The 15,005-nt window shown below is 43.7% G+C and overlaps 1 protein-coding gene across 11 annotated transcripts in view; it reads left to right on the forward strand.

The window, feature by feature from the left end:
- Nucleotides 1–15,005, forward strand: part of fbxw7 (F-box and WD repeat domain containing 7) — a 572,031-nt gene that overhangs the window by 520,515 nt on the left and 36,511 nt on the right. For all 11 annotated transcript variants that reach the window (XM_072496051.1, XM_072496052.1, XM_072496060.1 and 8 more), the window contains 2 exons: nt 1,350–1,432; nt 5,113–5,254. In XM_072496051.1, coding sequence (XP_072352152.1) covers nt 1,350–1,432; nt 5,113–5,254 — 225 coding nt within the window. The remainder of the gene's footprint in view (nt 1–1,349; nt 1,433–5,112; nt 5,255–15,005) is intronic.

Below are 15,005 nucleotides of genomic sequence, written 5' to 3' on the forward strand. Positions count from 1 at the left end.
AGAAGCCAAATGGCCAGGGAATGTAGTTTATACGCAATAAATATTGACATTGCGGTTGACATCTTTTGAGCTCGTTATGTGACTCGTATCTTTCACTAAAGATTTTAAGGGGGTACTGTCTTTATGTCAGAGATGGATTATATCTGAAGTCGGGTGTAAACATGCAATGATTGAATAAACTGATTTGTAAAATCATCCTTAGAAGTGCATTTTAATCACCAAGTCGCTAAGGGCAGTAATAATTTGACTAATTTTGGAATTTTCCAGAAGGCTGACAATCCAGACAAAGAATTAAATCCATATTAAATGCTTCGCTGTATTTTAACAATTTTCAGTATCTGATGCGTGTCACCTAGGACGAATTAATACGCCTTCTGGCCCTCTGGTTTGATGAGTATTTTTATTTTTAAAAGCTGCCATGGGCGACACGGTGACACAATGGTTAGCACTGCTGCCTCTCGGCGCCAGGGACCCGGGTTCAATTCCGACCGTGGATGGCTGTGTGGAATTTGTACATTCTCCCCGTGTCTGCGTGGGTTTCCTCCGGGTTCCTCCCACAGGCCAATGATGTGCAGGCTAGGTGCATTAGCCATGCTAAATTGCTCCTTAGTGTCCAGGGTTGGGTTAAGGGGTTATAGGGATGGGGTGGGAAGTGGACTTGGGTGGAGTGCTTTTTCAGAGGGTTGTTGCAGAGTTGATGGGCCAAATGGCCTCCTTCTGCACAGTAGGGATTGGGTGTAGTCTGTGGCTGTTTGTGGAAGCTAGATGTGTACCAGAGTAAAATTTCCCACATTGAGGAATCTGAAACTTTTCCCAGAACTATTCATTTGGAGAACTGCATGTTGAAAACTCTTTGAATTGCCATAAATGTGTAAGAAAATGGGGTACAGAATACAAGAAACTCAAAAATCTTCTGTATTTCTCTCACATACACAAATACACAAACCATTTTTGTTGGTTAGTTATTTCTTGCCCCACTCTTTTAAATAATGATTTTATTTGTAATATGTGGAAGGAAGATCAAAAATGTTGAATCGGACTGAATGCAGTAGATCATAGAACATTTGTGTGTTTTAGTCACAATGGATATTTAAAATACCTTATTCTGAATTCAGTATACAGAACACTAAGATAGCTGTGCAATACTTAATCTTCAATGAAGCCTGTTTGCTTAATATGCAGTTATTGCTTCTCATGAAACCAGCTAGCAGAATACCATCTAGATTAATTTAGTATTGTGAGAATTTAGCAGCAATAGCCATTAGTTAATATGTAGAGCATAGTTGGGTAACTGAATGAAAGATCAGTGTTTGAAAATTTTATTAAAAATAACATTTTTTCTCTTACAGATGAAGAGAAAATTGGACCCTGGCCCTGAGGTCCGTTCTTTCTCTTCAGGGAAGAAACCTTGCAAAGGTTCAGAGTACAAAAGGTAAATAATACTTTAGATGCCACAAGAAGATTTTGCATTCGAGCACACATATTTCAATGCTTCTGTTTAGGAGGTGAACTGAACTTGATTATTCATAACAGACTTGAGTTTGAAAAAGAAATTCATGGGATATGTAGACAACCCAATTATTTGTCGGCCTATTATTCCCTCAGTCTTGCATGTTGGCCATGTTCCTTTCAGTCAACTAAAAGCGGGCTGAGATGTGACAGTTTCTTGGCATAAAATGCAAAGCATGAAAATTGTACTAATTTTTGCCCAATTATAATTTGGCAGAGTGGGCCACAGGGTAGAATCCTTCATGTACCGTAACAAGCAACAACTACTGACATGACAACAGATCTTAACCCATAGACACAAGGCATGCCCTTATGAGAGATGGTTTTCATGATTTGCTTTCTCAGATCCATATTAACACTTTCATTTTTGGCAAATAAAAAACGTTTGCTAACGTGATAATATTTTAGTCTAACATGTCCTCAGCTGCGAGGCTCTTAAAGATAAAATGCATTGATTAAGCACTCATTATATGGCAAATGCACAGCACAAAATAGATTAGTTGAATCTTCATGAATTTTCTTGTAATTATTGTCTTTTTTGCCAGTTTGTATAACTAGGCTTTAAAAATGTTTTGAAATTTGCTAAATACACAGATTCTTGTGCAGTGACAAATTCCGATGATTGCCACTGTCAAATCTCCATTTCTGTTTTAATAGAACTGCTACTAAATTATACTGTAATTCTGAAATCTTAAACTGAGATTTAATACAAAATTGAGAGAATAGGAATTTTGAAATTTGCTTCAAGCATATTTGCCCTTTGCTTCTACTACATTTTTAAAATTTATTTTTAAAAATAATTTGGCTGAATGCTGTTTTTCATACAAAGGATCATGATAACATCTAATTATGGTCTGACAGTGACAACGTCCATGTCCATTTGTATTGGTGCTGGCTCAAGGAAGCCACATTAATTGACTAATGTAAAGTAGAAGTTTCAAAAGGATGGTCAATAGATTAACTATTATTTGAATTGACTCATGCGTGTCCTTTGGTATCCTGCAGCATAACCTTTAAATTGACGTTGCTGTAAATGTGGTGTGCCCCCACTAGCTACAAACTCTCCCCACCCCATCATCCCTCCAGCCCTTACTCTTCCAGTATATAGGGCTATTAAAGCTTAAATTAGTCCGGCAATTCAATGTAAAAACAGTGCAAGCTTTCAGCACGGTTCTCCCTGATTGGCTGGCTGTGATGGCTGTTCTCTTGGCACACTGTTTCACTGCTGCTCCCTGCACCATTTAGAATTATGGAGATCACGGTTGAATAAGCACACTACTAAAACCGTTTGAATGTGTAAGACAGTTGACCCTGCAGAGAAGACTCTTTGGTGCCACTGAGGACTTTGGCATTGTGATTTCAAGTGGGGTGGCTTACACGTGGGAGGCACCATTGCAGTCCAGGCCTGTTTCTTGGAAGGAAAACAATTATCCAGCATTCGGTTATTTTGAAAATTGATTATGCATTTAAAGTAATTTACAGCATTTCTTGCTTCTGACATCTTTACCAAATCAACAGGACAGCAATATGTTCCAACAAGAAAAAGGCTGCTTCACAATTTTAAAAAGACAAGTTAACCATTCAATCCTTTTATTTCTGTCCGGTATGTTTTTGGTGGCCGGGCTGTGTGTTCACATGACAATTGATATGCTGAGGCATGGTAACAGGAAGGTTATCAGTTCACCTGTTCAATAGAATAAGTTGGCAAAAATGTTAAGATTTTGCATTTTTATTAGGGTATTTATTTTGATATTTTTCTCAGCTGCTACCTGCCCCACCCCTCACCAAAAATGCAACTTTTTCACTATGGACAATATGAGGGAAGATAATTGACTTGATTATAGCTTTGTAGGTACCAACAGCACAGAAGGGAAATCTGAAAACACAACCTCTTTATATTTTTCTCTCCCTATGGCTTTAATTTAGTAGTTACTCATATTTCTGCAACTGTGATAAAACTCAGTGGTGTTATGGTTTGAGCCTCCATTCTAACAATCTGTGAGGCCGTATTTTAATCCCATGCAGTGTGCCCCACAATCTCAGCAGCCTTTATTTTTAACACCACATATCAGCATGCTCATTTGGTTCAATGATGGTACTCATCTTTGAGCTAAAAGGTTATATGTTGGATTTGAACAAGCAAGTTAGACTAATGCAACAGTGCGGAGCAAAGGGAGCACTCCACAATCAGAGATGCTCTTGTTTGGAGGAGGTATTAAACTGTGATTCACCTCCAGGTGGGCATGAAAGATCCTTTTATATATATATATATTTTTTTTAATGCCCTGGCCAGGATTAGTTCTGCAACCACCAACAAATTCCCCACTTTGTGGGTTCTTACTGTATGTGAATTGGCTGTTGCATTTGCCTCCAAACAAATGTGTTGACCGTGACATCCTGGGAATACAAAAGTTTGAACATAAATGTAAGTCTTCCCTTCTCCCTACCTCTATCCCATCATTTAAGACTAGGGAGGTTATGCTGCAATTGTATAAGGAGTTAGTGAGGCCACACCTGGAGTATTGTGTTCAGTTTTGGTCTCCTTACCTGAGAAAGGACGTACTGGCGCTGGAGGGTGTGCAGAGGAGATTCACTAGGTTACTCCCAGAGCTGAAGGGGTTGGATTACGAGGAGAGGTTGAGTAGACTGGGACTGTACTCGTTGGAATTTAGAAGGATGCGGGGGGAATCTTATGGAAACATATAGGATAGATGTGGGCAGGTTGTTTCCACTGGCGGGTGAAAGCAGAACTAGGGGGCATAGCTTCAAAATAAGGGGAAGTAGATTTAGGACTGAGCTTAGGAGGAACTTCTTCACCCAAAGGGTTGTGAATCTATGGAATTCCTTGCCCAGTGAAGCAGTTGAGGCTCCTTCATTTAATGTTTTTAAGATAAAGATAGATAGTTTTTTGAAGAATAAAGGGATTAAGGGTTCTGGTGTTTGGGCCGGAAAGTGGAGCTGAGTCCACAAAAGATCAGCCATGATCTCATTGAATGGCGGAGCAGGCTCGAGGGGCCAGATGGCCTACTCCTGCTCCTGGTTCTTATGTTCTTATTTTATGAGCAATCTTATCCTTTATTTTCTTTCTGTTGAATTGACTTCAAGTTTTTTTAAATTCTCATTTGTCATAATTTAAGCTTATTACTGCTGGGGCTCTGCACTTCTCCAATAGGAAAACAAATAGTATGGGCAGTATTGAGCAATGTTGATGAGGAAGCTCACTATATACTAATTTCTTGCCTGGAAGTGCTTATAGACACTGATGATGCCCAGCTCTATACCTCTGTCACTTCACCCAGCCCCCCTTATAATCATTTAACATCATAACTGAAATACTCAGTCAGTTGTATTTCAATCTCTCTATGGCCTCGCCCCTCCCTTTCCTATCTCTGTCACCTCTGATTACAGTCCTATGAAGTGCAATGGGACATTTTACTATGTTAAATATACTATATAAATGTAGATTAGTTTGTTTGCATGAACAAAACTCATCTTACCCTGGATTGTCTTTGGGTATTGATCTGTGAATGCCAATAGTTTATGAAAGTTTTTTTTTCTGTTTTAAACCAGGGTGGGCTTTAATTATCTACTTTGTTTCAACAGCACCACAGGGCTGGTTCCATGTTCAGCAACACCTACCACCTTTGGCGACCTAAGAGCTGCAAATGGGCAAGGGCAACAGCGGCGCCGGATCACAACTGTCCAGCCTCCTCCAGAACTCCAAGATTGGTTGAAGACTTTCCAGGTTAGGACGTACAAAAAAAAAGCATGATATTTACCATGAAGAAATATTATAGCCAAAAAATGTCATGTTGCTAAAGGAAAATCTGAACTGTGCTGGCCGTTCCTCTCAACTGTATTGTTCATACGTATCAATGTGGATTTTAAGGAAAGATAAGTCTGTAGACTCTGCAGCATAATACTACTTTCAGATCGTGGAGAATAAAATACTTGTCCCTGTTTGAGAAAATATTTTTCTGCTAAATATTTGTGAATTGTTTCCCTGCTCTTGAATCTGTACCTATATTTTGTCACATACTGAGAACTTTATTTGCATTTTGATCTTTTTAAATTATTCCCTGCCTTTGCTGAGACTAATAACCACAAGATGACATTAAAGATAAAACAGTGTATTTCGTCTATCATTTCAGATGTGGAGCCAGACTTAAAGCAATCACAACACAATTGGCTCCCTAATGTGACCGGATAAGATTCAGTACATACATAGTATTCTGCATAGCATGTCCTCATTTCCTGCCTTTTTGAGAAACTGTTCATGTGATGAGTAACATACATATACATGTCAGTGAATTTCTGTCTCTCTCAAATTGCATTTGTGGAATTAGTTGATTTTCTACGTTGAATTTATATGAAATGCTGCGTAACCCTTTGTTGACTAGAAAGTGATATTTTCCATTTAAAAGAGAGATTTTCAAGCAAGCATTCGATATAATTTCAGTTATCAGTTCTTTCCTCTAGCACTTCACTCAGCCTTATAATCATTTAACACCATTAATAATAATAATCTTTATTGTCACAAGTAGGCTTACATTAACACTGTAATGAAGTTACTGTGAAAAGCCCCTAGTGTCCACTTTTCGGCATCTGTGCGGGTGAGAGGGAGAATTCAGAATGTCCAATTTACCTAACAGCATGTCTTTCGAGACTTGTGGGAGGAAACCTGAGCACCCGGAGGAAAACTACGCAGACACGGGGAACGTGCAGACTCCACACAGACAATGACCCAAGCAAAAAATCGAACCTGGGACCCTGGTGCTGTGAAGCAACAATGCTAACCACTGTGCTACCGTGCAACCCATTACTGAAATACTCAGCCAGTCAGGCAGCGTCTATGGAGAAATAAACAGTTAATGTTTCAGGTTGGTGGACTTCCGGTAGCAGCCATGAAATGAGTGGTCGCACATAAAGTGGCTCCCATCTGAGGACTTTCTTTTGGCCCTTTCTGCCCGTTTTGCGGGTGCTGCGCATGTGAAAAAGTGGTACAGTGGAAGAACTAGAATTCCTCTTCTGGTGTGGGATGACGAAATGTAACTGCCTGTTTCACAATTGATCATAGATCATAGAATTTACAGTACAGAAGGAGGCCATTCAGCCCATCGAGTCTGCACCGGCCCTTGGAAAGAGCAACCTACCTAAGCCCACACCTCCACCCTATCCCCATAACCCAGTAATCCCACCTAACCTTGTTGGAGACCAAGGACAATTTAGCATGGCCAATCCACCTAACCTGCACATCTTTGGACTGTGGGAGGAAACCGGAGCACCCAGAGGAAACCAACGTAGACACGGGGAGAAAGTGCAAACTCCGCACAGACAGTGATCCAAGCCGGGAATCAAACCTGTGACCCTGGAGCTGTGAAGCAACCGAGCTAACCACTGTGCTACCGTGCCCGCCGCCCCCCCCCCCCCCCCCCCCCCCCCCAAACAAACGAGTGTGTTGAGTGATGGACAGTCTTTGGACTAAAGGACACGCGTGGCGCAGGAGGGGAAACACAGCAAAGGGATCTATGGTCTTTGCCGACTCAGTGGACGTCAGAGAAGTTGGTGGAGTTCTGTCCACAGAATTTAAGAAGTAAAGGCAGGTGGCCACGGATGATCTGTCAAAAGTGACCGAATCAATTCGGGCAACTCTGGAAAGGATGGAGCAGCGGTTGGAGGCGTAAAATTCGTTAATCCAGAAGGTGGAGGAGACAGTCTCAGATCATGAGAATCGGATTGTCTCCTTGGAGGCAGAGGTGGTGATGATGTTGGAGGGGGAGAAAATAATGAAGGACAAGATTGACGATCTGAAGAACCCTCCAGACAACAAAGCTTGAGAATCACCGAGGGCATGGAAGGCGTGAAGCCCACAGTATACATGGGAAATATGTTCAAGCAGCTGTTTGGGGGGGGGTCTTTGCACGCCCTCCTGAATTGGACTGCGCCCATTGGTCACTCAGGGAACCGCCACGGGCGATCATAGTCTGACTCCACAGGTACTTGTACAAAGAAAAGGTCCTGAGGTGGGCAAAGGAAACACGAGAGTGCATTTGGGAAGGCCCCACCAATAGAATCTACCAGGACTTGGTAGCAGAACTGGCAAAAAGGAGGGCGGGGTTTAATAAAGCCAAGTCTGCTCTTTCTAGGAGCAAGGTGAGGATTGGAATGCTGTATCAAGCTCACCTGTGGGTCATGTATGAGGATAGGGACCATTTTTTGAAACACCAGAGGAGGCAAACAACTTTATCAAGGAACATAGACTAGGGGATATTTGAATGTTTTGGGTGGGTTCACCTGCCTGGCTAGATTTTGGTAATGTGTTTAGTGTTGTTATCGTTGGATTTTCCTGTTTTATTTCCTGTTTTATAATCCTATGTGGATTTGTGTTTGAAGAGGGGTTGCGCCCAGCGACCTCCGTGGAGGTTGGATGTGGCATTGTTGGCGGATAAGGGGGCATGTGAGAAGATAGCCACTGCTGTAGGAACATATGCAGAGTTTAATAAGAGTGAGGAGGTCTCACCTTCCACATTCTGAGAGGCATTAAAAGAGTCGATTGGGAGGAGTTGATCTCTATTAAGGCGCACAGAGAAGGCAGGAAGGATGGAGAGACCGACGTTGATAGAGGCTATTCTGATGGTCCGGCAGTACTCACTACTCGAGAGGTGGAGTTGTTGAAGGAGAGGACGAAGCTCCAAGTGGAATTTGAATTGGTATCGATGGAGAATTCAGTTGACCAGTTGCCTCATGTACTAGGGGCGTTCTACAAATATGGGGAGAATGCCAGTAGGTTGCTAGCGCACCAGTTGAGAGGGCAGGTGACCTCGAGGGAGCTAGTGCAAATAAAGGACCCTGGTGCGCGGAGTGGTTTCTGATCCAGGAAAGGTAAATGGGGTGTTTGAGACCTTTTACTGGGTGATGTCCAGGTCAGAGCCCCCAGAGGGGGACTTCGCCATCAAACAGTTCTTGGATGGTTTAGACTCCCGTTGGGGGATGAGGAGAAAGTTCAGTGGCTGGAGGCTCCGCTTGGGCAGGAGGAAATGTTTGTGGAGGGTAGATTTCCGGATTGGAGGAACTGGTGGAAAAGTTTCAGCTCCCAGGTGTAAACTGGTTCAGGCATTTACAGGTTAGGAACTTTGTGCAGAAGGAGCTGACTACGTTTCCTCGGTTGCCACCTGCCTCATTGATGGAAAAGGTAGTGTCTGAGGATGAGATAGGGGAGGGGAAGATTTTGGATATCTACGGGTAATTGATAGAGAGGGGGAGACCTCGCTTGAGGAGATAAAGAGTTGAGAAGGAAGAGTTGGGCGTCGCAATTGAAGGGGGGTATGTGAAGTGAGGCCTTACATAGGATAATCCTTACTTCCTCATGTGCGATACTGAGCCTGATTCAGTTTAAAGTAGTGCACAGAACACATATGACCAAAGCACACAAGTGGGTTGTTTCAGGGCGGCACGGTGGCGCAGTGGTTTGCATTGCTGCGTCAGGGCGGCACGGTGGCGCAGTGGTTTGCATTGCTGCGTCAGGGCGGCACGGTGGCGCAGTGGTTTGCATTGCTGCGTCAGGGCGGCACGGTGGCGCAGTGGTTTGCATTGCTGCGTCAGGGCGGCACGGTGGCGCAGTGGTTTGCATTGCTGCGTCAGGGCGGCACGGTGGCGCAATGGTTTGCATTGCTGCGTCAGGGCGGCACGGTGGCGCAGTGGTTTGCATTGCTGCGTCACGGTGCTGAGGATCCGGGTTCGATGCCGGCCCCGGGTCACTGTCCGTGTGGAGTTTGTACATTCTCCCCGTGTCAGCGTGGGTTTCACCCCCACAACACAAAGATGTGCAGGGAAGGTGGATTGGCCATGCTAAATTGGCCCTTAATTGGAAAAAATCTGTAATTGGGTTATCTAAAAAAAATTTTTTAATAAAAATGAGTGTTTTGTTTCTGGAGGTGGACAGATGTGAGCCGTGTTCAAGGGGGCTGGTTAACCACGCACACACATGTTCTGGTCCTGTCCAAAATCGGGGAAGTTCTGGGAGTCATTTTTTGAGATAATGTCAGAAATTTCAGAGGTAGGGGTGGCGTCAGGCCTGTGGATCGTGATATTTGGGGTATCTGATGAGCCGGGATTGCAGAAAGGGCGAAAGGCTGACGTATTGGCCTTTGCCTCTCTGATAGCCCAGAGGAGGATTTTGCTCGGGTGGTGGGCTCCCGAGTCGCCAAAGGCAATGGCGAGGGTGGGAGATACGTCCCGAGTTTCTGCATCTGGAGAAAATTAAGTACGTCATTAGGGGTTTGGAGGAGGGGCTCTATTCAGTTTGGAGGCTGGTTTATCGCCTTCTAGAATTGATGGTCATCAGTGGGGGGGGGGGGGGTTTGCAAAAAATAAAACAGGGCACAGCGGATGGGATGGTGAGTTGTTTGTTTATTATGAAAATTGAATAACGTTGAATGAGGGTTGCGCATAATGTAAAATGGCAAATGTCCTGAATAAAATATTTTTTTTTACATGTTTCTGGTTGGTGATCTGACAAAAAAACCATTCAATAAAATCATGACTGAACTTTTGCATGAACTCCACTTACCGGCCCGATCCCTAAATCCCTTTATTCCTTGATTGCCCAAAAATTTATCAATCTCAGTTTTGGATATACTCTTGAGTATCCACAATCCTCTACGGTAGAGAATCTGAAAGATTCACAAGCCCTTGAGTGAGTACGATTCTCTCCAATTCAACTGAAGATTATAACCCCTAGTTCTAGACTGTCTAGCCAGGGGGACAAACTCCTCATCTTGTCAAGCCCTCTTTTTAAAAAAAAAAAAAAAATCTTATGCTTCAATGGTGTCACCTCATTCCTCTGAACCCCAGAGAACTACAGGCCGATTCTACTCATTCACCTCATAGGATAATGATCTGTTCTTCCTGCTCCAAATCAAGTTTCACCTTTCTTAAATAAGAACACTAAAACTGCATAGCATTCCAGGTGTGGTCTCACCAATGCCCCATATAATTGCAGCAAGACCTCCTTACTCTTAAACAACCCCTCGCAGTAAAGAATATAACATTCCATTTGCCTTCTGTATCTATGTTGACTTTCTTTGATGCGTATACAAGAACACCCAAAACCCTCTGAATCCCAGCTCAAAATAATGTTTTTTCCATTCTTGCTGCCAAGATTCCTTTACTGCGACTCATGAAAATCCAGAAAGTGCTGTCTTCACTGGTTCCCCTTACCTATCATTTGGACCCCAAAAATACACTCTTAAATGTGTCACAAATTATTTCCTTTTCATAAACCTTTGTTGACTTTGCTAAATAATATTGTGATCATCCAAGTGCCCATGTCCCTAATAGATTCCAATATTTTCGCTGCCACTGATATCAGGTTAAATGACTTCTAGTTCTCAAATAAAAGCAAAAAATGGTGGAAGCTGGAAATCTGAAATAAAATCATAAAATGCTGGATAAACACACCTGGTTTAGCAGCACACGTGGAGAGAGGAATAAAGTTAATATTTCATGTTCAAATAAAACTTTTTTTTTAAATTTAGAGTACTCAATTATTTTTATTTCCGATTAAGGGGCAATTTAGCGTGACCAATTCACCTAACCTGCACATCTTTGGGTTGTGGGGGTGGGACCCACCCTCCCAGACACGAGAAGAATGTGCAAACTCCACACGGGGACAGTGACCCGGGGCCAGGATTGAACTTGGGTCATCAGTGCAGTGAGGCAGCAGTGCTAACCACCATGCCACCATAAATGAACTTTCCACAGAACTGGAGATAAGTAGCAATGTAAAGAATTATATAGTTGGAAAGGGGGCCGAGGAGGGTGCGGCAGAATAGAAGAATAGGGATAGGTCGAGACAAAGGAGAGATTGACAAAAATGTCGTGGACGTATGTCATGTCCATGACGTATTTGCCAATCTCTTTTGTCATGTGGACTTCAAACACTAACTCTGTTTCTCGCTCCACAGATGCTGCCAGACCTGCTGAGTTTATCCAGCATTTTCTGTTTTCCTTATGGCTTACAGTTCTCTTTTTTTTCTCTTTCCTCCTGTCTCGAAGAGTGGTTTACCTTTTCTACCTTCCAGTCTGCAAGTACTATAGTAGAAACTCGGGAGTTCTGGAAGGTCATCCAACATGTATCCACTATCTCTGCAGAGACTTCTTTTAAAACCTTAGAATATAGGTAACAAATCCCAGGGATTTGTCAACATTTAGTCCCATTAATTTTTATTCTGAAAAGAAAATCGCCATAATCCCCAAAGACCATTGGCTGTTCTCCCCTTTTGAGAGAAAGCTGACTGGTGGTGATTTAACCTGAGGGTCGCCACAACTTAAGTGAGGGGCAAGGTTGAGAAGGTGGGGCCTTTATGGATAACCTCATCTGATACAAAATTGAACCTGCGCAGTTGTGGCTCCGTATCACAAACCAGCCACCCAGCCAACTGAGCTAACGGACCCCTGTTTTTTTTCTTGTACTTGATAATTGTCACTGATGCTTGGTTTCCCCACACTTTTTGTTCTTCGTGCAACTGTGAAAATAAATGCAAGGGATTTGCTTAAAGTCCCAGCCATTTCCACATTCCTCATTATAACCTTTCATTGTCACTTTTGCTGAGGGGCCCACGTTTAATTAATCTCTGTAACCAATTAACAAAGGAAAGTGGAGTGCGGGCCCAAAAAAGCTGCTGTTGGGTTCGACAGGAAGCTGACTAGTGGGAAGATAATTATGGAGGGACACAGGTGACCGGGCCAGAATGTGCCACGGAAAAGTTGGATCTTATTCTCCTACAGTGTCCTTCCTCTCAAAACTGCAGATCTGCCCATCACAATGTACTTCAACCCTGCTTCCTGGGACTCTTAATAGGGGATCACCCTCTCTTCACATTTCTGGGCAGCTGCCAGACCTCAGGAGAGCGCAATGGCCCCACAGGCCAAGGTCTCCCAAAGCTTAGACTACCCCTCTCACCTCCTACTGTCGAATACATTAGACTGTCTCAGAACTACCAGATTCCAGTGCTGCGTCCACTGTGGATGAATTGGTGAAGCTAACAATCCAATTGCAGATTAAAATGGGTGCCAAGATTCCCTTATTGAACAGTAAAGGTCCTAAGTGGGGATTGCTGCTCTAGTCAACTCTCTCTCTTAAACAATGTCCATTGAGCAGCACAAATGACCCTCCCAGTCAGCAATCATGAACAACTTGAAGATTAGTTGCTGATTACTTTTGCTGAGCTTGTGCAAATATTGGCTATTTGTAGGAGTTTAAGACATTTGGTAAAGCCTGCAATAAGTGGTGCTGCACATAGGGAAGGCTTTGATTAAGAACAAAGAAATGTACAGCACAGGAACAGGCCCTTCGGCCCTCCAAGCCCGTGCCGACCATACTGCCCGACTAAACTACAATCTTCTACACTTCCTGGGTCCTTATCCTTCTATTCCCATCCTATTCATATATTTGTCAAGATGCCCCTTAAATGTCCCTATCGTCCCTGCTTCCACTACCTCCTCCGGTAGTGAGTTCCAGGCACCCACTACCCTCTGCGTAAAAAACTTGCCTCGTACATCTACTCTAAACCTTGCCCCTCTCACCTTAAACCTATGCCCCCTAGTAATTGACCCCTCTACCCTGGGGAAAAGCCTCTGACTATCCACTCTGTCTATGCCCCTCATAATTTTGTATACCTCTATCAGGTCGCCCCTCAACCTCCTTCGTTCCAGTGAGAACAAACCGAGTTTATTCAATCGCTCCTCATAGCTTATGCCCTCCATACCAGGCAACATTCTGGTAAATCTCTTCTGCACCCTCTCTAAAGCCTCCACATCCTTCTGGTAGTGTGGCGACCAGAATTGAACACTATACTCCAAGTGTGGCCTAACTAAGGTTCTATACAGCTGCAACATGACTTGCCAATTCTTATACTCAATGCCCCGGCCAATGAAGGCAAGCATGCCGTATGCCTTCTTGACTACCTTCTCCACCTGTGTTGCCCCCCACCTGTGTTGCCCCTTTCAATGACCTGTGGACCTGTACTCCTAGATCTCTTTGACTTTCAATACTCTTGAGGGTTCTACCATTCACTGTATATTCCCTACCTGCATTAGCCCTTCCAAAATGCATTACCTCACATTTGTCCGGATTAAACTCCATCTGCCATCTCTCCGCCCAAGTCTCCAGACAATCTAAATCCTGCTGTATCCTCAGACAGTCCTCATCGCTATCCGCAATTCCACCAACCTTTGTGTCGTCTGCAAACTTACTAATCAGACCAGTTACATTTTCCTCCAAATCATTTATATATACTACAAAGAGCAAAGGTCCCAGCACTGATCCCTGTGGAACACCACTGGTCACAGCCCTCCAATTAGAAAAGCATCCCTCCATTGCTACCCTCTGCCTTCTATGGCCTAGCCAGTTCTGTATCCACCTTGCCAGTTCACCCCTGATCCCGTGTGACTTCACCTTTTGTACTAGTCTACCATGAGGGACCTTGTCAAAGGCCTTACTGAAGTCCATATAGACAACATCTACTGCCCTACCTGCATCAATCATCTTAGTGACCTCCTCGAAAAACTCTATCAAGTTAGTGAGACACGACCTCCCCTTCACAAAACCGTGCTGCCTCTCACTAATACGTCCATTTGCTTCCAAATGGGAGTCGATCCTGTCTCGAAGAATTCTCTCCAGTAATTTCCCTACCACTGAAGTAAGGCTCACCGGCCTGTAGTTCCCGGGATTATCCTTGCTACCCTTCTTAAACAGAGGAACAACATTGGCTATTCTCCAGTCCTCCGGGACATCCCCTGAAGACAGCGAGGATCCAAAGATTTCTGTCAAGGCCTCAACAATTTCCTCTCCAGCCTCCTTCAGTATTCTGGGGGAGATCCCATCAGGCCCTGGGGAGTTATCTACCTTAATATTTTTTAAGACACCCAACACCTCGTCTTTTTGGATCACAATGTGACCCAGGCTATCTACACCCCCCTTCTCCAGACTCAACATCTACCAATTCCTTCTCTTTGGTGAATACTGATGCAAAGTATTCATTTAGTACCTCGCCCATTTCCTCTGGCTCCACACAGATTCCCTTGCCTATCCTTCAGTGGGCCAACCCTTTCCCTGGCTACCCTCTTGCTTTTTATGTACGTGTAAAAAGCCTTGGGATTTTCCTTAACCCTATTTGCCAATGACTTTTCGTGACCCCTTCTAGCCCTCCTGACTCCTTGCTTAAGTTCCTTCCTACTTTCCTTATATGCCACACAGGCTTCGTCTGTTCCCAGCCTTTTAGCCCTGACAAATGCCTCCTTTTTCTTTTTGACGAGGCCTACAATATCACTCGTCATCCAAGGTTCCCGAAAATTGCCGTATTTATCTTTCTTCCTCACAGGAACATGCCGGTCCTGTATTCCTTTCAACTGACACTTGAAAGCCTCCCACATGTCAGATGTTGATTTGCCCTCAAACATCCGCCCCCAATCTATGTTCTTCAGTTCCCGCCTAA

The sequence above is a fragment of the Scyliorhinus torazame genome, chromosome 3, assembly GCF_047496885.1.
Source record: "Scyliorhinus torazame isolate Kashiwa2021f chromosome 3, sScyTor2.1, whole genome shotgun sequence".
In the NCBI taxonomy this organism is placed as follows: Eukaryota; Metazoa; Chordata; class Chondrichthyes; order Carcharhiniformes; family Scyliorhinidae; genus Scyliorhinus; species Scyliorhinus torazame.